At 37.4% G+C, this 23,493-nt stretch overlaps 1 protein-coding gene across 38 annotated transcripts in view; it reads right to left on the bottom strand.

Moving 5' to 3' along the window:
• Positions 1-23,493, bottom strand: part of RBMS3 (RNA binding motif single stranded interacting protein 3) — a 1,488,242-nt gene that overhangs the window by 463,839 nt on the left and 1,000,910 nt on the right. For 2 of the 38 annotated variants that reach the window (XM_084987349.1, XM_084987352.1), the window contains exon 1: positions 11,472-11,701. The exons of the other annotated variants lie outside the window; for them this stretch is intronic. In XM_084987349.1, the coding sequence (XP_084843475.1) occupies positions 11,472-11,637 (166 nt within the window). In that variant the 5' untranslated portion in view covers positions 11,638-11,701. Of the gene's footprint in view, positions 1-11,471; positions 11,702-23,493 lie in introns of those variants that run through there. 38 annotated transcript variants of the gene reach the window in all.

Raw genomic sequence — 23,493 nt, 5'->3', positions numbered from 1 at the left:
CAACCTTGTAGTCCCTTTCCCAGGAAACCTGGCCTGACACAGCATTTGTAATTAAATCAGCCTAAAACTTTGAACACTGGAAATAATCGGATATAGAAAAAATTGTACTGTAAAGTATTCTTTTGCCATTTGTATATGAAAGCCATACTTTTTCACATTGTCTAAGAATTTACCAGCAAGGTACAATGAGTAGCAGGCATTTTACAGACCCACATATTTAATGTTCACAGTAATCCTATGAAGCTGATCCTATTCCCTATCAGGCCTATTTGCAGATGAGAAATTGAGCCCTTAGAGTATTGAGTTTACCTGCTTAATTGCAAGTTAGTCAAAGAATTCAGGGGCATGTACCTGCATTGAGCCTCTACCCTCTTCTATCCATAAAGCCTAGTGCCCTAAGACAGTGAACTGGCAAAAAACAAACAAACAGGATTTCCCATCATGGCTCAGTGGTTAACAAATCCGACTAGGAACTATGAGGTTGCAGGTTCGATCCCTGGCTTTGCTCAGTGGGTTGAGGATCCGGTGTTGCCGTGAACTGTGCTGTAGGTTGGAGATGCTGCTTGGATCTCGCGTTGCTGTAGCTCTGGCATAGGCTGGCAGCTACAGCTCTGATTAGACCCCTAGCCAGGGAACCTCCATATGCCGCGGGAGCAGCGCAAAAAATGGCAAAAAGAGAAAAACTAAACAAACAAAAACAACTAGATTTCCCATTCTCATTTAGTGTCATGACCACCTAGGGATAAATAAGATCTTTCAGGTCTGAGATGTTGAGTAGTGGGATGTTTTACTCTTTTCTGTTCTTCAAACAAGATTCATTAAAAACAGTGAGGAAGGAAAGCTTCAAAGAAAAACCATTAGAACACCTCTGCTATTCACTTTTTTCTTAGAGATGACTGTTGCATTTTATTACCAGCTAACTTTATTCTCAGCATGCTTTAAAAAGCAATAAAATGGTTTCTATGCACACTTCAGGGATTGCAAAAATCAGGTAAAAAGACCAGGCCATTTTCAGAGTCAGGCTGCAAGGGAGATTCTAGAGTACAAAGACTATTAAGATACGTCTTTTTCTTTTTCTTTTTTTTTTTTTTTTTTGTCTTTTTTGCCATTTCTTGGGCCGCTCCCGCGGCATATGGAGTTTCCCAGGCTAGGGGTCTAATCAGAGCTGTAGCTGCCCGCCTACACTAGAGCCACAGCAACAGGGGATCCGAGCCACGTCTGCGACCTAAACCACAGTTCATGGCAACACCGGATTGTCAACCCACCGAGCAAGGGCAGGGATCGAACCCACAACCTCATGGTTTCTAGTCGGATTCGTTAACCACTGCGCCACGACAGGAACTCCAGATATGCCTTTTTTTTCTTTCTTTCTTTTTTTTTTTTTTTTTTGGTAAGGCATGCCCTGATTATGGGTGCACGCCTTGACTATGGCCTCCTCAGGAAGGGCAAGTGTAACAATTTAGATCTTACAGTAAACCTCTTGAAACTTTGGAATAATAACTCCAGGTTCCAAAAAGGGCAGGAATGGGAAACATTGAGATATGGTTCTGAGTAGAGAAATACGTTTCCCTCATGATGTTCTGACCAGACTTGTCTGTCAACTCCAGCAAGAGTAAACATTCCTTTCCCTCCCCAAAGGCATGGTGTGCTGCATCAAGATTTTCACTTTCAGTTCTGATATTCAGAATTTAATCGATTAACCCCAGAAATGTACTCACCAAAGCTAGAACCATATTTGTCATGCAGTGTTTTACTTTTTTTCCTTTATGTGCTTGAACAATCTTTAACTTGGGAATACTGCAAATACACTTAACACAAACTAACATTTGCAGGTACAGAGTTTCTGATAGTGAACTGGAACCAAAACCTTTCTGCCTTTCTTTTCCAGGAATAAAGAACTTATTTTCACAGAGAGAGGTACATCTTTTAAGACTGTCTTTCAGGATGAGAATTCCTTTTATCTTCCATTAATACTTTGAATGTTTCTAGAAAAGAATTTGAATACTTTACATTTAAATTGTCATCTTAATTTTAAAATTTTTGACAGAGTAAAAGGTATTTTCCTCTTTCAACATGTCCCTCCATATCTCCCTTATGATATAGTCAGAACCAGACAAATTCCCTGCAAACAAAACTTATCACTTAGGAATCATTAAATTCATAGCAAATATACAAAGTAAAATCTTTTTTTTTTTTTTTTTGGTCTTTTTATGGCCACACTCGTGGCATATGGAGGTCCCCAGGCTAGGGGTCTAATCGGAGCTATAGGTGAGGGCCTACACCACAGTCACAGCAACATCAGATCCGAGCCGTGTCTGTGACCTACACCACAGCTCACGGCAAAACCGGATCCTTAACCCACTGAGCGAAGCCAGGGATCAAACCCGCAACCTCATGGGTCCTAGTTGGATTCGTTTCTGCTGCACCACGATGGGAACTCCAGCCAAGTAAACTCTTAAATACAACTGAGTCTATGTTCACTATCCTGATAAAGAAAAAAGTATCTTTGTGACTTTTAAAGTCTATCCAAAACTTCCAGAAGCTTCAGATTTCTTAATCTGACAAGATTTTCTCTTGTTCTTATAGATGGAAGTATAAGCTAATTGTGTAATTTGAGGATTTACTGTCTAATTTTATTTGTAACATATTTTCACTCTCATGGGAAATGTATCCATAATCCACAACACTTTCTCCCTAGTTTTTCTGATCATCTTCAAATGTGTCAAATTAAAGTTAAAACCTCTTCTTAATAAGGTGAGAATAAGGATGGTGGACAAAACTTGAGAGATCTCTATGCCAATCAAAATGTGATCAGGAGAATGAAGTCTACTTTATTTCCTCTCTCCTCTGGCTTTCTTACCTCCATGGTAACATTTCTATCTTCTGAAAACTACCCAAGTGAGTATATTGCTAGGTATCTTTTCTGCTAACAAACCTAACTGGTGAGATTTCTCAAGAGAGCATGGAACAACTCAATTCCATTTTATTAGTAAAATAAAATTATAAAACTCAAGATGAATTAATAAATGATCCCCAAGATCTTACTGTTGCCCAACTTTCCTCTATTTCCCCTTCTTTCCACTAATTCAATCATTCTTTCTGTGATACTAGCTCTGGGAATTAACACTGACTTAATAATCTTTAACCTCCCATCTTTTACATTCTGGTTGTAATATCAAGTTTATAGTGTGAAACAGCATTTCATTGATTTCCTTTTCCTCCATAAGTTGGTGGATAATTCTTAAAATTAAAAAAACATTATTTTAACAATTATCCATTTTTCTATAACAATCATCAAAATAGACTATTAAGGTGTTCCCATCATGGCTCAGTAGTTAACGAATCTACCTAGGAACCATGAGGTTGCGGGTTCGATCACTGGTCTTGCTCAGTGTGTTAAGGATCCGACATTGCCCTGAGCTGTGGTGTAGGTCGCAGACGTGGCTTGGATCCCACATTGTTGCATCTGTGGTGTAGGCCAGCGGCTGCAGCTTCGATTAGACCCCTAGCCTGGGAATCTCCATATGCCACAGGTGTGGCCCTAGAAAAGACCAAAAAAAAAAAAAGACTATTAAATATCAAGGGATGATGAACACTTACTTGGTACCTTTTATTATAATTAAACAGTTATTTGAAATCCTTTATTGTCCCAATAATTAGTCCCCATTGTGCCAATAATAGTGCATATTTTCTATTTTAACTGAATATTACTACTATTCTAGAAAGTAGACTAGAGTCTGGAAAAAATACTGAATACCGAACCTTACTATTTCTTTAAAAATTAGATTACAAGAACACTTCTTAAATAATGCATTGCAACATTTTCTGTGATGAGGCAGAGAATTAACTGTTTTAGGGTCTTTTAACTTCTTTGATAAATTGTCATTACATATGATTTTTTTTTTTTCCAAAAGACATTCAAAACTGTTCAAGGGCTATGGGTTTTGTTAGTCATTTTATCTTCCTTCATAGTTTTCTGTTCTGGTTTTACTTAAAATTGAGTTCAGAAAATGTGAACCTTAGCCCAGGACATGTAGGGAGACTTGGGTTTATCTTTTGATAGTCACAGTCATCTCTAGTCTAGGATTTGACAGATGTGTATCTCAGAGACCCAGGAGAAACACGGTTTTCAAACTGTTTGTTTCTCTCCCACCACGCAATGGAATTTCTCAAAAACTCTCCACACCTAGAAAGGAGACTCCACCCAGGGAATTCTTTGTCACAGTGAATACACTGGTGCTTTATCATTTCTCTTAAATCATTTAAAAATATTTTGATTGCTTCTGCAAATTCTTATGGACTATTAAAGTTTACCTTTACCAAAGAAGGTGAACAGCATTGTATAGATAGTTTAAGATATTCTCTGATTTCTTTACAAAAGGCAAGAAATGAAGCTAGTCTTTAATAGAAATGCCCCTTGGGGATGGTAATATAAGAGGAAAAGAGAATGATTCAAACTTTACAACTAACTGTCAGCCAACCTAAAAATCACTCAATACTCATTAGATGGAACAAAGAGGTTAACAAGGAAAAATCTGTTACCTCTCTTGACATTTAAAGTTGGGATGTTAATTCTTAAATCTGGACAAAGAATCCACTTCCTTGTCAGAATAAGTGTCAGGTACATGAGGCTGCAATTTTGGGAAGAGATAGGAGCTTAGAATACATTTTTGGAAGTTCTTTCATACTTAATGGTACTTAAGGCCATTTTTTACATTCATTTTGTGTGTAACAGTATGAAATTTAGAACCACTCACTTAAAACAATTGTAGGTGACACTGGGGTAAACTTGGTGAGGCTGTGTTCACATCCCTGAGTGCATACAAGGGCCATGAAGTTTCCTATCTATTTCTCGTGTCATTTTCCTGAGTTCATGTGCAAGTGCTGGCAGTTGAGTCAAGATTAGTTGCTGGAATTTGCACCAGAGTAATAACACAATTTGGCAGAGTAGGGAGACACTTCTGGGAAACTGCACAAATGTGAAAAAAATGATCCCTACCTCAAATGGAGACGAGCCCAAGTCTGCATCTCTACTTCTTCTGAAAGAAATACTATGGGTGTGGGTAGACAATGTGTGTTCTCAGGCATCACTGAGACAACTGCCCTAAGTCAGTGACATCACTCAGAACACTGACTTAAAGGACATTGTTGGTGGGAATGTAAACTGGTGCAGCCACCATGGAGAACCGTATGGAAGTTCCTCAAAAGACCAAATATAGAACTACCATATGGGATTTCCTGTTGTGGCACGGCAGAAACAAATCCGACTAGGAACCATGAGGTTGCGGGTTTGATCCCTGGCCTCGCTCAATGGGTTAAGGATCCAACGTTGCCATGAGCTGTGGTGTAGCTCGCAGACATGGCTTCAATCTGATGTTGCTGTACCTGTGGTGTAGGCACCTAGCCTGATTAGACACCTAGCCTGGGAACCTCCATATGCCACACATGCAGCCCTAAAAAGACAAAAAGACAAAAAAAAAAAAAAAAAAGATCTATCATATGACCCAGCAATCTCACCTCACTCTTGGGTGCCTATCCAGAGAAAAACATAATTTGAAAAGATACATGTACCCCAGTGTTCACTGTAGCACTAGTTACAAGAGCTGAGACTTGGAAACAACCTAAATGTTCATTGACAGAGGAATGGATAAAGGAGAAGCTGCATATATAATAGAATATTACTCAGCCATAAAAAGCATTAAATAATGCCATTTTCAGCAACAGATGGATCTAGATGATCATACTGTTAGACAAAGACAAACAGCATATGATATCACTTACATGTGGAATCTAAAAAAAATGATACAGATGAATTTATTCAACAGAAAGACCAACAGACATAGAAAACAAATTTAAGGCTACCAAAGGGGAAAGGAGGGAAGGGATAAATTAGAAGTTTGGGATTATCACACACATGTTACTGTATATAAAATAACAACAAGGTCCTACTGAATAGCAAAGGGAACTCTACTTAATATTCTGTAATAACCTATAAGGGAAAGGCATCTGCAAAGAAAACCAGACATATATGTGTGTATAACTGAATCACTTTGCTGTACACCAACCAGAAACTAACACAACATTGTAAATCACCTATGCTTAAATTAAAAAATAAAAGAGGTAAGCCCACCCTGCCTGTATATAATTCTGATGCATAGGTCTCCAATCTAACAGAAATAAGCAACATAACTTCTCCAGCTTCAGTTTTCTCATCTGTAAAGCATAACTATGTCAAAGAGTTACAATGGAGCTATGCAATATTATATGTGTAGAGTCTTGATGCTAGAACTCAGCACAGATTAGGAGCACAATAAATTTAAACTAGCATGAGAACTGGCAGAAGCATTCTAGACACTATTCAATGTGTTACAAACACAGCAGAAATATCAAGAGGAACTACTGATTATTAACAAATAAATGTGCAGAATAGGGTCTTATACAGAAGAGTCAAAGGAAAATAAGTAAATTAACAGCCTAATGGGAACTTCGACAAAGCTGACACATAGCCAAATTAAAGAAAGACTAAAATTCTATAGTCATATATGTCAGGCAAAGTATAAAAAATGATATTCTTCTAGTTTGCCATGTGGGGAGCACTTATTCCTTTTTCTAGTCACTTTATCTTTAAGGAATAATGGAAATAAAAATATTCCCTTTGCAATGTACTAGGAAGCATGGTCCTTGGACAAAAACATATTTAATGTAATTTAGTTCAAATTAAATCTCAAATATATTTAATAGCTAATTTATAACATCTGAGGAGTTGTTCTAGAAGGCTTTTCCTTTTCACTGTGAATGAAACCCAAAGAAAAAAGACTACAACCCAGAGTCATGCAGGTGAGACATAGGAAGGATGCTTGAAAGATGAGTGTAGCTGAACACTGGACCACACCTACAGAGAAGATGAACGTTTCCTTCCCTCAAACTCTTCAGGGAATAAACAGTTATCCCTTGTGATTATTTACAAAGTAAACAGAGAAAAGAGTTGTGATTCGCTGTTAATGCATATAACAGAATATTCAAGCATTCAAGAATTTTAATGACTTTGAACTTTATACATGTGGGGCACTCCTGAGGTCTTGTCATTTTTAATAATGCTTAGAGAAAATAGAATAACATTTTCACCTTTCCAGAACATAGTGAAAACCAGCAATTAAATCAAAAGGAGCTCCAAGGAACTAAAAAGACAAGGCACAGAGTTCATGTGTAAAAACCCAGGTATTTGATATCTGGATGACCAGATTCTACTTATTCTTATTTTAGTCAAAGTTTAAAATTAGCTTTATTATTGGATTTTCAAACCCTGAGCAGATTGGATGTCATGAATGAGAAAGGAATAAAGGGGCCCTAAGGCTGGCAAAAGAAAGAGTATGGCTCACAGATTCCAAAGGCACAGGAGACTGGGGACAAACATTCCAACCACCACAAAGCCCTCAGAGTTAGCATTGTATTATTAAGCAGAATAAAGTTGGAATAATCCTAAATTGCTCTAAGTTTATTTTCATTTGGCATATTTACCTTTACAAAGCAAGAAAGGTTGCAATCCACTTTGAGAAAGATTTTCATTATGAATAGTCACCTTTATTGTTGGAAACAATAGTATGTTTTATTCATCAAAGTGTAGATCCAGCTTTGGAAGCACACATATCTGTAATAACTCATTTCCTGCAAGTCCCAAACAACTAAAGCACTGGCTGTCAAATGGAACTCCTTGAGTCAGTTATAATTTCTGGGATTATACTCATTTGTGTATCAGATTATGGAAGTTAAAATTAGCGACCAATGGGAAAGCAAAAAGACTAAGGAAAATAAACATTTTTATTTTTAGCATCAATGTTTGAGACAGTACTATGGTGATCTTAGATATTTTAGATTTATTTTCTCATGGAATCTCATTAACCATGCTATTTAACATTCTTATTTTTTAGATGGGGGAAAAAGAACCTGAAGGTCACAGAGGTCACAGAACTTGACGAAGGACACACACAGCTAGTTACAAATCCAGGTTGGTGGGACCTGTGCTGCCTCCCGGATGGCATGTGCCTCTACGAACCACAGGTCAAAGTTAACCAGAGTGAACCCCTTACTACTTATTTTCCTCTGTATAACAAGATGACATCTATAAAATTAATACTGGAAAAACCCAAAGCCTGTAATTTGGAAACATAAATCTACGCATAGTACAGTTTTTAAGCACCAGACAAATTCAGCCTCACTGGCTTCTAAGCAGCTCTTAAGTAAATTAAGAACATTTCTATAGAATTTTCTGCCAGAAAACAAAAGCAAAAACAAAAACAAAACTTTGGCCTCTCTGGAGGAACTTACTCAGTTGTAACGAGGACAAGGATCATTGATGTCCCTCTCTGTTTGGGTTACCAGGAGACTTAGCAATTCAGTAACTGTCTGTATTTCTTTCCAGGTTGTGTCAATACTCCTGGTTTTCTATGTCTAACTCAAGTTTACTCTATTCATTGTAAAGCATATTCTTTTATAAGTTACCTCAAATCTTTTGTGGGAAAATCCAGGATATAGAGGTCTAGACAATTCATACATTCATGTACTTGGTTGAACATAAATGCTCCAGTACTTGTCTATCTATGTATCCACATTTATCTGTACTCACATTCCTCAAGTTAAAACCCAAGAATTTACAGTAGGTTAACATCAGAGGTACACCCCATGTTCCTATAAGTATCATAAAATTATCTACCTTTTGATTTGCAAGTTTTGTAAAACTTTGATGTATACACACAAACACACAACCCGAACAGAATACTTTAAATACTTGTCAATGCAATATATTCACAGCCTGTCATGACTCAAGATGTGAAGAGGAAACAGAAAAAGATTCAAATACATAGTGTCAGAGCCAGAATTTGTTTTTATGAGGGTTCCTGATTAATTCCTGTGAAGATAGTACAAGAGTTTCTTAAAACAACTTTCATCCAAGAAATTCAGTTTAAAGTATTTTGGTAACTTTTTAGGATTTCATGAAATTTGTTAGCATATAATGACTTCAAATTGCTGTTGCCAAGGGGTCAGACTTGGAAGCCAAAATGTTCCTCTACTAAAACACTTACTTTTTCCAAATAAAATAAAATAGTATTTCACCTGGTAAACAGCCTTTGGGGCTAAAGTTAAGGTCCTGATAAACCATTTTAAATTTCACTTGAAATGAAAACATGCCAGTGGTCCATTCTGCCAACATAAATATATTTTCAAATTGGGAAAAAGAAATGCTTTGCAAAGGTCATAGGGATAGCAGTAGTGATGAACAATCTAGATGCTTTGTCTTTTTACTAGAAAAGCTGTGTCACTTTCCCTGTTCTTTCTTACCTATTTTCCATTCTCCCCTCAGCAAAAGATCTAGAAACACTTTTTAATTCTTTAAAATTACATTTTTAAACAACACACTTTTTTCTCTATGCTGTACTGTAGAAATGGACACACTATAAATTGGCTATACTTTAATAAAAATAAAATAAAATTAATGCAATAACCAACCCAAATTTACTTGGAAAAAAAATTTGAAGATTTAGGAAAGCTGTCATTCCTTGTGTTTCCACGTAAGGAAGCTTGAATCATAACAAGTATGAAATTAGTATTACTTTTGTTTCCTTGCCTTGTAATAGTGTTAACGCATTGCATGTTTGTATCTGTCTCCCTCCCCAAATTCCTACATGGAACCTCTAACCCCAAAAGGGATGGTATTAGGGGATAGTACTTTTGATTAGGTCTTAGCTGAGGTCATAAGGGCAGAGCCCTCAAGACGAGGATTAGCTGTCTTTATGAAAAGAGGCTAGAGCCAGCTCTCTCTGCTACATGAAGATACAAGCTGAAGACAGCCACCTGCAAGCTAGAAGAGTTCTCTCTCCAGACACCAAATCCTCCAGTACCCTGATCTTGGACTTTCTAGCCTCCAGAAGTGTGAGAAATAAATGTTTGTGGTTTAAGCCACCCAGTCAATGGCATTTTTGCTATAGCAGCCCAAGAGACTGAGAACCTACTGGTTGTGAAAGTGTTAGTAGAGTATCCTTAAAGTCACTTCCAACGCAGTCTCTGAGAAGATGCTCTGATCAACACCCTTAAGTTCGTCCCTGTCCTGGTGTCTCTGGTTATCACCTGGATATGGGGGGAGAAACTGCTTTTTTCCCCTTAAGTGCTAAGACAGAGAGGCGCAGACTACGACCATTCTTTCTCTCTCTCTGACAATTCAGGGTGGCATTCCAGTGAGGTAATGAATCGACCTGGCTGGAGAACACATTAATCACACCCTCTATGGGCTGCCAAAGTTGGCAGCACCTAATGTTTGAGGCTAGTAAGCTCTTCTGATGCAGCTCTCAGGCCTCCCAAGCCCTTGCAAGGTTATGGTGGTGAAATATGACTGGAACGTGGCACAGTTACACTAGCATAGGTTCCAAATCAGTAACAATCAAAACAGAATGCGTAACTACAACAAAGGCCATATGACACGTAGTGCATATGATGAGAAAAGTGGAGGAGCATTATTAATAATCAGTCAGTAATCCTTCAAGCAATTCTTTTTTTGTGTGGCTAGCCTGAAAAAATTAAATATAGCTAGCATATCATGAATGCTAATGTCACTTGGTTATTGAAACACACACCTTTTTTTCCTCTTAAATGTCATACTTCCTTTTAATGAGATTACCATAATGACTGCCTGGCTCCTACCATGTGTGGGTTCATACCTACTGAGAGATTCATGGCACTACCAGTCCCACATATTCTCTATTTGGGAAAGTAATACAAATCAAAAGAAATCTGAGACTACCAAGGATTTTAACTGTTTGGCTTTTTTTGTTCCTACTGGCTAAGAGGTTGGGAGGTCATTCCTTGGCAGGACTATATATACTTAGGAAATTCTGTAGTATCTTTCCTCACCCCACCCCCGCCCCCCGGTCGAAGTTCTGCTAATTAATCCAAGACACGTCTCTGGCAAAATAGGCTGTGTTTGTATTTTAAGGACATGATAAGAGTTAACTTCAAGCTTTCTCTAGGCATATTTTTATTTTCTCAGGATCTATTTTATCAAGCCAGCTTTCTCTACCTACATATACAAACAGAACCACTTGGAGAATTTCAAAAGAGTTTCAGCTTAACCAGATTTTTCTGGAGTGCAGAATACTGCTGCTGGCCACAGTGTTAAAGCTTTTTTTTTTTTTTTTCCTTTACTCATAGTTTCATAGCTGAAATCTTTTTAACGAATTGAACCTGAATTTGCCATTTTGCAACAGGCAACAAGAATACCAATCACAAAAATGGAATACACACACACCAGAAAAGAGAAAGTCACAAATCCTAGAGGATGATGAATTTGTAATCCCAAACTAACACTCCCCAATTTGCAGGGTCCTCAACGGTAGACACACATCACAAACAATTGGCAAAATGCCCAAATAGCACTTCATGCTCAAAAGAGAAGTTTGTGGTGTGCGCACAGTTGGACTTACTTGGTTTGAGGCTCATCAGCTCTTCCAGGTGATGCAAAAGAGAAGTTGGTGGCCAGTTACCAGCAGGAGAGAAACAGGGAGAGTCCCTAAGACAAATGGCTTCAGCCGCAGGAATGTCTTTCCAAATCCCCTTCTCAGGGCCAGGAGCCCCAAGCAGTGAGCTCATCTTAGCCAGCCCCGCACCATCATGGCGTTGGCTTTACTTGGCAACCCAGGGATCCAGATCTTGCGAGAGCATAGCCTCACCTGGGTGCCAAAAACTTGCCTAAAGTGCACCCAGCTGTTCAACGTTAAAGCCAATAAAGAGGCAAAGGCGGTGGGAACGAAAGTTTGCTTTATTTCAGAGGCCTGTAATCAGGGAGGAGGGCAGACACATGTCCAAAGGCAGACTTCCCCCCTCCCCAATTGACAGCCAGTGGGCAAGGGCTGTTTAAAGGCAGACTCTCCCCTCCCCTAACTGACAACCAGTGGGCAAGGGATATATGCAAAAAACAGCACAGTCAGCTCTGACAGTCATCTTGAAATTGGTCATGGGATGGTCTGATCAGCATCATCTGGATTGTTTTAAGGACAGGTAGTCTTCAGTTCCAGAGTCAGTTTGTTCTCATTTCTTTGAGGTCAGTTCTCAGAATTATGGCAGATCGTTTCACGGCTATAGTCTGGTCATTGTTTAGTTATCTTCTTCTACCTGTTGGGGGTTTCAGTCTCTACAAAACAGCTCACAGGATATAGCCCTTGAGAAGGAACCAATGGTCCTTAACTTTGCTTACTGACTAAACTATTATTGTTTTGTCCTGTTTGGCGCTTTCCTTTGTCCTACATTTTCTCATTTTTCTGATGGAGCTTATTCTTTGGCTAAAGTTTTCCTACAGACAAAAGGCAGGGCAAGGACATGGGGGATAAGGACCACAGAGTCCTGCTCTATTTAAATATGAGTGGATAATATGTCAGCAGAATTACTGAAGGCCATGGAATCATACTTGAAAGGTGATGGATAATCAAGGCTTGTTTAAAGTATAATTAATTAGTTACCACCTAGAAGCTTTGAAATAAGTTCTTCTAAATTCCCATTGCTAAATATCTTCACAGTCCAAGAGACTGAACTCATCCCAGCAAAATCTATAAATCTGAAACTGGCCATCTAATTACACCTAAAGCTAACTCAAGGTGCAAAGAGTCTTTAGAAAACATTTTCTCACATTAACAGATGAGGATCATGTCCCAATTATGACATGCCTATGAGAAAGACAACATTTTTATTGTTTTTTCCATACTACAGAGTATGAATTTATGTGTAGTTGCAAAATGAGTTAGTAAAAGAATGAGGTAAACACCTGACCTTATTTCGTTCCAGCTGGTTCTTAGTTGCTCGCTTTGAGAGTCATGGGAATCCAGCCAGATTTCCTTTCTGTCTGCAGAAACTTCAGATTTCTTGTTTAAGGATAATTGGTTGAGTTTAAAAGTAGAATGTGCTGGGTGGTAAAGGCATGCTCAGGAGGTGGATGGACTGTGACCTCTGTCCCCAGACTGCTGAGAAGAAAGAAATCTATGTCTTTGGACAACGTGTGCTCCATATATAGGTGGCAGGTGATACAATGTGAAGAATGTACGTAGCACAGTCAGATGGACAGGGAATTAACTCCAAGTTCTAAGGGCAGTGGGCTGGTCTCTTCTCTTTATTCAAACTGTAGAGCTTAATTTCTCTTCCATTTGCATTTCCACCAATAAAATAAACATGAAAATATAGCGCATAGGAGAGACTTAAGGAATGACCCACACTGTTGATCAAAAAACATTTGGTAAATACTTGCTTGGCCTATTAATCACAGGGCATTTAATGCTTGGCAGAACTAATATATTAGAAACAGATTTTCTTAATCACCATAGAATGAACTGAGCAAAAGTATAAACACCAAAAGGGGTATTTAATAGGTAATAGTAGTTAAAAATAACTGCATAATATGAAACTGGTGTGAGGATATCACATTCAACCACATGGGCCTAAATGCTTCTGGCCTACGATTACTTCATGATTAATTGGCATAAAACATAACAGTTTAAAAACTCAAAATAAGAGAAGGGCACCTGGGAGAAAAGTAATCAACAGAAGCTTTTGAGGAAGTAACTTTTAAAGTAAAATCTAATTATCATACTAAGTGAATAAACCAGGCAAAGACAAGTATCATATGATATTGCTTATATGTGGAATCTAAAAAAAAAAAAAAAGATACAGATAAACTTATATACAAAACAGAGAAATACCCACAGACATAGAAAACAAATGTGTGGTTACCAAATGGGAAAGGGGGAGGGAGAGATACATTAGGAATTTGGGATTAACATAAACACCCTACTGTATAAATAACCAACGAGGACCTACCATATAGCACCAGAAACTCTACCCAATATTTTTTTTGTCTTTAAATTTTTAGAGCCACACCTATGGCACATGAAGGTTTCCAGGATAGGGGTTGAATCTGAGCTGTACCTGCTGGCCTACACCGGAGCCACAGCAATGGTGGATCCGAGCTGCCTCTGTGACCTACAACACAGCTCATGGCAACACTGGATCCTTAACCCACTGAGCAAGGCTAGGGATTGAAACTGCATTCAATTGGAACTCCTACCTGATATTTTGTAATAACGTATAAGGGAAAAGAATCTTCAAAGAAAACTAGATATATGTGTATGCATAACTGAATCACTTTGTTGTACACCTGAAATTAACACAACATTGTAAATCAGCTATATTTCAATTAAAAAAGACAGAGAGAAATCCCCAAACCCAGAGAATAAACATATATAAATATCCAGTGACTTAATTCACAAAAAAATAATTTTAGGAGCCATGCTTCCTTGATTTTTGTCACTGTACTAAGTGAAAACCAGAAGGTTGTACACAAAATGTGCTTTATTACTTCTCATTGGACTGATACTGATGCTCTGTCCACATCAGATATTTTTATTTCTTAGAGGATGAGATCCCACAGTCATTTTTAAAGAGTTTGGAAATTTGTCTCAATCAACAATTTTTTTTTTTTTTCCACAGCATACAGCAGCTTGATATGGGATCCCAGTTCCAAAACCAGGGATTGAATTTAAGCCGAAGCAGTCCAACTGCCAAATTCTAACCACTAGACCACCAGAGAACTCTCCTTACTCAAAACTTTATGAAGAAGCATAGTTTGTACAGTAGGTGCAGGGGCTCGAGGAAAGAGTGGCACTAAGTCATCTCTATCAAAACCAGCATCTAAGTCACACTTTTCTCAGGATACACCAGCCTGAAAAGCATGAACTCTCTCTGTATGTATACAATCTTTCAGTCTAAGTCTCATTTTGTAGGTGAGGAAAATGCAAGCTGAGTGAAATCATACCTCAAATTCCTATGACTAATTATTAATAATGAAAGAGAGGGAAAGGAGTTAACATTTATTGAAAGTCTACGACATTAGCAGGCCTGGCGTCTGTAGGCCTCCCAAGACTCAGAATGGTACTCTTTCTGTTATTTCAAGTAACAAACAGATGAGAGACCAAAATAGCGGACCAGGCTTCTAGAAAATGTACAAGTCATGGAAATAAAAGGGAAAATGCTAAGGAATCGCTACGTGACTAGGGACAGTTTGCAAGGATCCCCCAGTGGGCTAGCCAGACTTAGTGTAGATTCTAGTGATCCAAGTTCTATTTTTGTTCCTAAAGTTTGTGTCCATATTTGATAAATGCCGAGGGGCACAGAGGTTTAGCATCATATTCATTACCATGACAACATCTTACACAAGCACAGAATGGCTTTTTCCTTGCTGCCTCAGCAAGAACACTTGAGAAGCTCAAACACCAAGGGAAGGGCGCTTATTAGCAACAAAAACATCTGAAGCTGTAAGAGAGGACATCCCCAGCGGTCTCTCATTGTATAAATATCCCGGCTAAAAAAATTCAGCTCCAGGAGAGATCACAAGGTTTTCTTTTCAAATTACATTGTTTATGTCTCCTCATAAATGAAGTGGAAAAGAGAACAAATGAGGAACAAAAGACATATCCCTTTGTACAAGTATAAAGGTGGGCGGTATCCCCATGCAGTCTGTAGTTTAAACAAACTGAAAATGGTTCACGTGGAGCTCAGAGTTGAAGCCTGTCTGAGGCAGCATTAGGACAGATTCATGCTTCTCAAATTTTAACATGTGTATGCATCATTTAGGGACCTTGTTAAAAGACTGAATCTGATTCCATGGCTTTGGTTTGGGATTTTTTCATTTCTGGCAACCCCCCAGATAATGCTCAGACTGCTATTTTTTAGGCGACACTTTGCCTAGCAAGAGAATGAACACATTCCCTGGGTAACAGTCACAAAATACTCAGCATCCATCTCTCAGCAGGATGGTAATTAAGGTTAAATTTTCATTTTGTGAAATTCTCAAAATTTAAACTTCGAGTTCTGCAAAAATATAAGTATCCTTAGAAGAATAACCCATTAAACTCTTGAGAATAAAGCGCATTCGGATCCAATCCTTTGGAATCCAGTTTTTGACCAAAAGGAGTTTTTTATTTCATGGTTATGGATATAAGCATTTAGATCATATAATTAAAGAAGTTGTATGTTTTCCACAATTGACTGCATATAGCCAAATTATTTACCCTTATCAATTTTCTAAACATAGCATTGTATTTTAGTTTTAATTTTATTGAAATTATTTTCTGGGTCAGTTATTTTTCCAAGAAAAAATTTAAAATTATATATTTTTAATCCATGGCAAATTTTATCATTTTGAGTTTTCTTTTGGGGCTATTATTTCAACACATCCAAATTTCTGGGGTGAAAATTTTACAGTTCTGAATTTGGTCTCCATTACCTGATTCTTCAGGAAAGTTTATGGTGTGCTATTTTAGCTGTCATCAGAATTCATTTATGTTCATTTCTATACAAATATAGTAAAATTGCTATAAATTTTATAAAGGAGACCTTGCATTTATTTCTCAGAACAAATAGCCCAAGAGGGGAAAGGCACTAGATCTGGGCACATAATTTGGTCTGCTTGGATGAGTTTTGAGGAAAGGAGGATTTTGAGATGAAATAACAGTTTCCAAGTGTGTGTAGGGCAGTGGAAGCCTTGTGGAAGGTAAGGAGATGTCAAAGGAAAATGAAATATTTTGGATAACTATTCAATGACTATCCAACAAGCATACCGTCCACCCCATCCAGAGTTTTGGGAAGTGTCATGAATCCCCATTCATCCTGTAGTGCACTGCTTGTTTTAGATATTCTCATTTCTTTTATAGTAATTACCACCTGCATGTGTGACATTTTATACACACTGCCATAGATTCCACTTACTTGCAAAATCTCATAATTTCACAATGACATTATTTACAAGTTGTGCTTCTAGTCTATAAAATAGAAAATAAGACATTAAATTTCCATTTTTTGATGAAGTATCATTAGGGAATTAATCCTGAGACCTCACTGAGGCACCCACACAGGTAGTGATCACGATATTTAACTAATGCACCCCAGTGAAATGGCTTATATAAACAAATTGAAAATGGATCCATATATCTGCATTATAAATTTAAAAAACCAAAATGTCTATGGGAGGTATACATATCTGTATATTCCTGATTTCTGTTCATATTCTTTCATAACAGAAATTTTTTTCAAATTATATTAAATAAGGCAGTTAAAACGATGAAAGACTTTTTCGCAGTTTCTTGCATTTTCAAAAAAATTAAATTTGTAAATTAATTTTAAATATATATATATATATGCAATTTAGGGGTCATCTGTTTCCTCCTTTCTCTCTAAAAATTTGGCCTCTTTCTATCTTTTTTCACCACACATACTCATAACTTACATTTGTGTTATTTCTAGCAATTACACTCATTATTTGGAAGATTAGATCCTGTATATATGAAAGTTACGGTCTGGTTTCAGGGTCTTTTACCACAGAGCACACATATACTGGCCTAAGAAATTGCCTCAGGTCAATCAATACTGCCCCCTAAGCTCATGTTTTCTTATTCTCATTGCCAATCCTAAAATAAGAGTGGCAAATTAATGCCAAATTCTATTTTTGTTTATTATGTCAAAGATAACATGAGAGCAAATGAATGTTTTACCACTAAGACTCTTTCTAGAGAGCAATTTTCCAAAGTTCTCAGACGTTTTTACTGTTATTCTGTCATAAGTGTTGATTTGTATCTCTGAATCAAAAGATGCTTGAGTTGGAAAATAAATTCCAGAGTAAGCATAAAATTCTTATGAAAATTAAAAGTATAAGATGATCCAAAATGCAACTGATAATGTTTCTTTAAGTCAGGGTATAGTCTAACTGATCAGCTTCCTACATATTATTGATACTTGAATAATGTGGATTATGGTGCTAGTTACAAATTTTTAGGAGATGTGTGTACCACATGTGCCTCTTAAAAGAAAAGTATTTGTTAAATCTATTTGATTTTTTTTTAAGTGCAGACATACTTAGTGTTTCTTAATTACATGTCCTGATCTGGTTATATTTTTTTGTAATAATGATAACAAAGATGAGAAGAGGTGGCCAACATGGCAGAGTAGGAAGAAACTGAACTCATCTCTTCCTACAGACACATCAAAATTATAACCTCTTATACAGCAACCGTCTATGAGAATGATCTGAAGATTGGCAGATAAGATTTTCCACAGCCAAAGATAAAAGATGGACATACAAAAGATGATAAGAGATTACTCCAAGCTATATGAATTACAGCCCAATGAAATGGGCAACCCAGAAGAAATGAATAAATTCTTAGAGAGGCAAAATCTCCCAGGACTGAATCAGGTAGAAAAAGAAAATATGAACAGACCAATTACTAGGAATTAAATTGAATCAGTAAACAAAAACTTCCAACACACAAAAGTTCCAAGACCAGACACCTTCACAGATGGAGTCTACTAAACATTTAAACACTTAACACCTACACTTCTCAAATTAATCCTGAAAATTGAAGAGGAAAGAATGCTACCAAGCCAGCATCATCTTAATACCAATACAAGACAAAGACAACCATGCATGCATGCATGCATGTGCACACGTGCATGTGCACACATGCACACACACATGCACACAATTACAGGCCAATATCGCTGATGAATAAAGATGCAAAAATCCTCAACAAAATATCATGAAACCAAATTCAACAATACATTTAGGAATCATATACCATGATCAACTAGGAATTATCCCAGGGATACAAGAATGTTTTAATATCTGTAAATCAATCAATGTAATACACCATATTAACAAATTGATGAACAAAAATCACATGATCATCTCAACAGATTCAGAAAAAGCTTTTGACAAAAGTCAATGTTCATTTATGATAAAAATTCTTTACACAATGGGTAAGTAGGGAACATAGCTCAACATAATAAAGCTCATATATGAAAAACACATAGGTAACACCATACTCAACAGTGAAAAGCTGAAAGAATTTCTTCTGAGATCAAGAACAAGACAAGGATGCCCACTCTCCCCATTTCATTTAACAGAATATTGGAAGTCATAGACAACAATCAGACAAGAGAAAAGAAAAAGGATCCACACTGAAAAGAAAGAAGTAAAAGGTCATTTTTGCAGATAACATGATACTATACATCATGTCAAAACCAAAAAACATTTGAACTTAGTAAATAAATTCAGTAAATTGCAGGATGAAAAATTAATTTATGTCTGTTTTGTTTCTGTCTACTAATAATGAACTATCCAAAATGAAGAAAGGAGTCCCATTTGCAACTGCATCAAAAAGAATAAAATGACAGTATCTGGGAAAAAAAATAACCAATGGGGTAAAGACTTGTACTCAAAAAACTATAAGACACTGATGACAAAAACTGGAAATGACACAAACAAGTGGGAAGATCTATTATGGATTACCATGCTTATGGAAGAATTATTGTGGTTAAAATGACTGTACTACCCAAAGGAATCCACCAATTCAATGCAATCTTCACTAAAATACCAAAGACTCTTTTCACAGAGCTAGAACAAATAATTCTAAAATTTGCATGGAATCACAAAGATCTTGTATGGCAGTCTTAAGAGGACAAATCAGGAGGTGAGATATGCCCTGATTTCAAACTATATGACAAAGCTACAGTAATCAAAACAGCATGATACTGGCAAAAACAGACACATAGATCAACAGAACCTAATAGAGATCCCAGAAATAAACCCATGCTCTTGTGGTCAATTAATTTAGGAAAAAGGAGGCAAAAATATACAATAGGAAATGACAGCTTCTTCAATAAATGGTGTTGGGAAAATTGGACAGCCACATATAACATTAAAACTGGAGAACTTTCTCACACCATATACAAAAATAAATTCAAAATGGATAAAGATTTAAATGTGAAACCTGAAACCATAAATCTTCTAGAAGAAAATATAGGCATTATGGCATTATGTGCTTTGACATTTGTCTTAGCAATGTTTTTTTTCTTTTTGGATCTGTCTTCTCAGGCCAAGGAAATAGATGCAAAAAAAAAAAAAAAAAAAAAAAAAAAAAAAAAAAAAGCACAAAAACAAAAACCCCTAGGTAGGACTACATAAAACTAAAGTTTTGCACTATAAACAAAACTAACAGCAATATGAAAAGGCAGCCTACTGAATGGGAGATGATATTTGAAATGACATATATGATAAGGGGATAATATGCACAATATACACAGAATTCATAAAACCCAATATCAAAAAACAAACATTTTAATTAAAAAAATAGGCAGAGGAGCTGAATAGACATTTCTTATAGAACAGATATACAGCTGGCCACCAGGCACCTAAAAAGATGCTCAGCATCACTAATCATCAGGGTAATACAAATTAAATCAACATTTTAATCCTCATACATGTCAGAATGGCTATTATCAAAACAATTACAAATAGTAAGTGTGGGTGAGGATATGGAGAAAAGGGAAAACTCCTGCAATATTCATGGGGATGTAAATTGGTACAGCCACTACAGAAAAAAGTATGGGACTTCCTCAAAAAATTAATAATAGAACTGCTTTTAGATCCAGCAAAATCACTTCTGGTAATTACCTGAATAGAACAAAAACACCAATTAGAAAAGAAGTATTTGGAGTTCCCATCATGGCACGAAGGTAATGAATCCGATTAGTATGCAGGAGGATACATGTTTGATTCCCTGGCCTCATTCAGTAGGATAAGGATCTGGCGTTGCCAGGAGCTGTGGTAGGTTGCAGATGCCACTCGGATCCGGACTTGCTGTGGCTGTGGTGTGGGCTGACAGCTGCAACCCTGATTTGATCCCTAGCCTGGGAACTTCCTTATGCTGTTGACGTGGCCCTAAAAAGACACACACACAAAAAAAGAAAAGATGTACTCATCCTATGTTCATAGAAACATTATTTACAATAGCCAAGATCTGGAAGCCACCTAAGTATCCACTGATAGAAGGATGGATAAGGACGATGTGCTATCTACTCACAAAGGAATATTACTATCAATAAAAATGAAATCTTTGCATTAGTGACAATATGGATGGACCTGGAGGTGAAATGAAATAAATCAGAAAGAGAAAGACGAACGTATACATTCTCATTTAGATGCAGAATCTGAAAAAAAAATAACAAAAGAACAAACAAAATGAGAAAAAGCAGACTCACAGATACAGATAACCCACTGAATCCCGCTTTTTTAAACTCCACCACTGATGACCGTGTGGAACAATGATGTCATTCTCTGGACCCTCCTGGACATAGCGTCCAGGTAGCCTCCAGATGGATGCTAGAATTTCTTCCATGTTGGTAGCTGCATCTCTGTCTTTGTTCTACAGTCCTAAAAAAAAAAAAAAAAAATCCCCTGTGCTTCTCTACAAGCACAAACAATAAAGTATACTTACTGAGACATCTAATGGAATGTTTTATCTATTATACCCCATTTTATACATACACCTTAGGAGCCTGACACCTAGAGTCCATTAGTAAGATACTAATAATTATTGTTGAAAAATCTTGAAAGAAGGCCAATTAAGGAATGGTGGAGTTCCTGTCATGGTGCAGTGGTTAACAAATCCGACTAGGAACCATGAGGTTGCAGGTTTGATCCCTGGACTTGCTCAGTGGGTTAAGGATCCAGCATTGCCATGAGCTGTGGTGTAGGTTGCAGATGCAGCTTGGATTCCGTGTTGCTGTGGCTCTGGCGTAGGCCGGGGGCTGCAGCTCTGATTAAACCCCTAGCCTGGGAACCTCCATATGCCATGGGAGAGGCCCTAGAAAAGGCAAAAAGACATAAAAAAAAAAGGAATGGTAAAAAAATAAAAACAAACAAAAAACACTGGCTCAGCATAAAATGATAAGAAGTGGGTTATAGGTGAGAGGGTAGGAACAAATAAAAGAGAATGAAAGACAGAAGACAGACAATGAGAGAGAGAGACGAAGAGGAGAGAGGGAGGATGGGGTGACAAAAATATTAACTACCTTCAAATATTTGAAAGGTCCTATTAAACCTATTCTGTTTGCAATAAAGAGAAGAAACAAGGTCTAAGAGTGGAAATTATAAGGAGGCAGAGTTCGGCTTTCCAATAATTCTTGCAAAAGTGACATCCGTATTACTGGAAGTGTTCAAAGAGAGGTTGGAAAATCCCTCTCAGGGCTGCTCAGAAGATGCAGTTGCACAGTTGTGGATCCGGGCCAAACTTTAAAGATTTTCAAACTTCAATTTGCACATGAAACACCAGGGGTCTTGTTAAAACACAGGTTCTGAGCAGCAGATCTGGGGTGGTGCTAAGATTAAATATTTCTCCCAAGATCTGAGAGATGAGAAATGTTTGTGCTTTCTCTGTGGACACACATTAAGTCATTAGGAAACAGATGGTACTTAAGGCATCATCTCATTGAAAATACTGAGTGTTTCCTCCATCAGGTAGTGACATAAAAGAAATCAAGAAAATCATAAGTCAAGCATTAGCTACACTACACTACATGTTCAAATTTCATTGATAAAATAGCTAAACCACCCTGTGTTTTGAGAGGCAGAAAATAGCTGAAAAACAACACTTCCAGAGATAATAACATAAGCGCTCGGATGATGATAGTGAAATGCCTGTAAAGAAAATTGGCAGCAGTTTCAGATTCATACCCAGCATAGACAACTGTGAGAAGCTTGAAACTGAATGGAACTGCTAATATTGAAACTGGACCCTGCCAGCTAATAGCATGTTCACACAAGCCGGTGTTTAGGGACAAAGATGGGAGATTGAAGTATTTGTTGAGGGGAAGCATAGGACCATTTACATCACTCAGGCCCAGTGAGAATGGAACTACCAACCAACACACTTGATGGCTCTGACTTCCTTTGGACCTTTGGACTCAAGTAAACCCAGAACGGAAAGCGGACCAATTTTGGTTCCATCTCATGCTCCTTTTCATCAGCTTGGAGCTTGTGCTGCCCTGGAGAACACTGCTCCCTGTTCTGTGTGGACAGCTTGACCCCAGGCCAGCTGAAGGGCTGTCACTTGGTCAACAGGAAGTCAGCCTGGACAAAAGGTCCAAGTTTAGGAATGCCTCTCTGGATCTTATTTTGATACAGAGTCTAGTCAAACTCAGTTCCTGCAGCCAGAGACAGAATAAAAATGTCCTCACAGGCTAACTGCAGGATTTTAAAATATATTTTTAAAGTCACAATCCCCATAACGGTCATATGCAGAAATCCAACTGGAAGAAAGGCCAGAAAGAGGACAAGGATGTGAATGCCTTGGTTTAAATGACTTGCCAATTGCATTTAAAATATATGCTCATTTATGTTTTACTCACTAAAAGAAATTCATTCTCCAGGTAATTCTGCTGCGTGAGGTCACAAGAGGCCATTCTTAAGAATGTAAAGGTTATCTTTTCCTGGCCAAAATGTTTTGTGAAATTGGTGTACAGTGTGTGCATTTTAAAGGCGCAGCCTCACTCTTTAGGCATCACAAAGAGTTTCTGTGTTTCCTTCAATGCTTTCATCTCAGTGTACTTTCATGTTGTAAAGTATTGCAT

This window comes from Sus scrofa, chromosome 13 (genome assembly GCF_054392235.1).
Source record: "Sus scrofa isolate SSC_HxYL_T2T_F1_AM1 chromosome 13, Sscrofa_HxYL_maternal_Yorkshire_Landrace_v2.0, whole genome shotgun sequence".
NCBI lineage: Eukaryota > Metazoa > Chordata > Mammalia > Artiodactyla > Suidae > Sus > Sus scrofa.
Note: the sequence above shows the minus strand (reverse complement) of the source record. Positions and strands in the feature narration are given on the sequence as shown.